This window comes from Nestor notabilis, unplaced genomic scaffold, assembly GCF_000696875.1.
Source record: "Nestor notabilis isolate BGI_N333 unplaced genomic scaffold, ASM69687v1 scaffold19047, whole genome shotgun sequence".
Taxonomy (NCBI): Eukaryota; Metazoa; Chordata; class Aves; order Psittaciformes; family Psittacidae; genus Nestor; species Nestor notabilis.
The window spans coordinates 456-3,420 of record NW_009937110.1 but is presented as its reverse complement, the minus strand read 5'-3'; the positions used below and the strand labels follow the sequence as shown (position 1 = coordinate 3,420).

General features: G+C 59.2%; 1 protein-coding gene across 1 annotated transcript; it reads left to right on the top strand.

Moving 5' to 3' along the window:
• Window positions 1-10: 10 nt before the first annotated feature.
• On the top strand, window positions 11-1,471 carry LOC104408929 (zinc finger protein GLI1-like; the record flags this gene model as incomplete). The annotated part of the gene is made up of 1 exon (XM_010018670.1): window positions 11-1,471. A coding segment is annotated over one exon (1,461 nt), but the record flags the coding sequence as incomplete, so codon positions are not given.
• Window positions 1,472-2,965: the final 1,494 nt, after the last annotated feature.

Genomic DNA, 2,965 nt, shown 5'->3' with positions numbered 1-2,965 from the left:
GAGCAGAGAGGGTCCGGGCACAGAGCCTGGGCTGCTAGAGATGGAGCAGTACTTGGACTACCCCGAGGAGAGCTTCCCGTGCCAGAGGACGGGTGTGGAGCTCCAGTGTGAAGACCTCTATGGCAGCACCCACCGGACCACGGCTTGCATGCAGCTGAACCCAGGAGGCCCCAGGGACATGGAGGAGGGCTTCCTTCAGCCTGAGTTCTCCCTCCCTCCGTGCCAGATGAACCAGCACTTCACCAGTATGCATCCTGGCACTGGGACCATGGCAGCTCCATGGGATGAGCCTCCTCAGAGCAACCTGGAGATGAGTTCTGGGCAGTCCAGTGTCAGTGCCATGTCTGGGCCACACTTTCACCATCAAAGCACCGAGTACCCGGTGCCCAGTTCCTGCGGGCAGCAACCCAAACTTGCGAGCTCCTGCCAGGACAGTGGATTTCCTGGGGGGCACCGTCTTAATCGACTACAGATCAAATCTGAGCAGCGTTACCCAGCACCTACCCCAGCACTTGCTCCCTGCCAGAACCCCAAACTTGCTCGGCGCATGCAGCCTCCAGCATCATTTGGCCAAGCCATGAACGTAGGGCCGGGAGGTTACCAGCCCGAGGAGCAGGCACCCGTCAGTTACATGGGCATGTTGAGCCCAAGTGGTAGAAGAGACCAGACCCCCACCATGCAGACCAAAGAAGTGATGGTCCGTAGCTATGTGCAGGCCCAGCAGGCTCTGATGTGGGGAGACCAGCCAGCCTCCAAGGGAGGGGAGGCTGCCCTGCGCCTGGGCACTGAACCTGGGCAGTGCCAAGCCATGCAGGCACCGCTGTACCTCAGCCCCAAGTGCTCTGCTTACCAAGCCAAACCAGAGAACCTGCAGGGTCTGCCCGAGACCCAACCCCTCCTCAATGCCCCGTGCTTCAACCCTGAGCTAGTGCCGCATCCGCCTGGTGGCCCTAAACCACATGGGCACCAAACCGGTCTGAACTACGCAGGTAACGTGTCCCAGCCAGGTCATCCCTATGAGGGAGCGGACGGCAGCTCCCGGCGTGTGCTCCGCCTGCTCCCTGCCCGCCCCACGCTTGAGGGGCCCAGTAATGCCCTGTTCTACTACCCAGGCCAGGGCACACACATGGGCAAGGGGGGGCATAAGCTGCTGGACCAAATGGCAGCAAGTTGTGGGGGTCCTGGGCATTACGGTGGGAGCTTGGAAGGGCTCAAAGGCAGCTCGTATCACTACCTGGATTCAGGGGAGCAAGTGGCCAACAGCCTGGACTCCTTGGACCTGGAGAATACGCACCTTGACTTTGCTGCCATTGTGGAAGAACCAGAGATGCCTGCACTGCTGCCGGGGCCCCCCAGCCCTGCTGGGGGGCTGCTCCCTGCATCTGGGGGTGCCAACATGGCTGTGGGTGACATGAGCTCCATGCTGAGCACTCTGGCAGGGGAAAGCCATTTCCTCAACTCCCTGTCCTAAGTAGGAGGTAGCAGCCATCAGGTGGGCACGTCTCCAACCCAGGGTGTGGGGGGGCCCAGAACACATTTGGGCCAAGGCATGAAATCCCTTCTGACGTGCAGATGTGCAGGGAGGGGGGACGCAAACACCCCTGGAGCCTCCCCTTCTCCAGTCTCTGAGTGTGGGGCTCTTCAGGGGAGGGACGTTGCTGAGTCCCAGACACAGCCATAAACCTGACTGGGTGCTTCAGGTCACATCTTGCACCGGGGGGGAATGGTTTTACTGAGCATTTCCATTCCAGTGCCCGGAACCTTTCTCTGCCTCCCTCGGCCCTTTGGAAACGGTGGCCCTGTGCAGCCTTAATGTTGAAACCAAAGAGTTCCACCCTCCCCAAGCGTGTGGGCAGGCCCCATCTCTGTGTTCCCACTGTCCACCCCTCAAACCCTAGTCTTTGTCAGGACTGGAGTCACTCCTTGCTCGGCAAGCCCACCCCTCTCCCCTCTACCTGCGCAAGGAGGGAGAAGGGGGAGGCAATTCTCCAGCAGGGGATGGTGGCGGGGAGCTGGGGGTGCCTGGCACTGCCTGTGTTGCTCTGTACATAGTGTGCATATGTGTATGTTTCCTGCAGCATCCCCCCAGCCCTTCTTTTGTTCGAAAGGAACAGCAGTGCCTCTCCTCCCCATTAAACCCTTTCTCAGGGGAGTGTGAGCTGTGTGCTTCTTTATCCCTGCAGATGGGCTCCAAGCTGGACCCCTACGCCAGGAGCTCCACAGCCCCCCTCTCCTTCTTCCCCTCACCTTGGGACCAAGATCTACTCATGCCTTGCCTTGAAATCCCCTTTGGGCTCGGGATCCAGCTGCCAACTACACAGGGATTCCCACTGAAGGGGTTGCGGGGAGGAACCCCCATGGTGCAGACCTGGGGGTCCAGGAACAGAGTGAGACCAATGTACGCCCGGAGGCACTGTCTCAAGGTAGGGCTCAGTGCCTGTGGGGCTATGTTTGGATCTGAAGCTTTTCCTTCAGACCCTCTTGGCTGCTCTGGGCTTTGTGTTTTGGCGTTGGGACACCACCTTGGCACCTGTAGGGCTGCAGCAAGTGCTGGGCACTCATTGTGGGGTCTCCAGGGTGGTTTGGGTGTGTTTGGGACTGCTCTGAGGCTTTTCTGGGGTCTCTGGGTGGGCTGTTGATGGTTCTGAGCCCCGTCCCTCCTGCAGGACCACTGTGGAATTGTCCTCTTGGCAACAACAAGTCAACATAAGTCAAACACAACGTGGTACGCTAACTATGAGGCGACTCGAGATTCCCATGAGGGAATAAACTAGCTAAAAGAAGCCAGACATACCAGCCTAGAACCTAAACCGCCATCTGCATAGTGCCTCTCTGGGGAGCTCGCTCAGGCTGCCAGAGCCCAGCTCCCAAAGAGTAAACGTCCAGCCCCTGCTCCCACACCAAAGGTGCCTGGACAGAAAGCAGAGATGCAGAACGCAGATGGAGTTTTAGGTGGCAAAGTGAG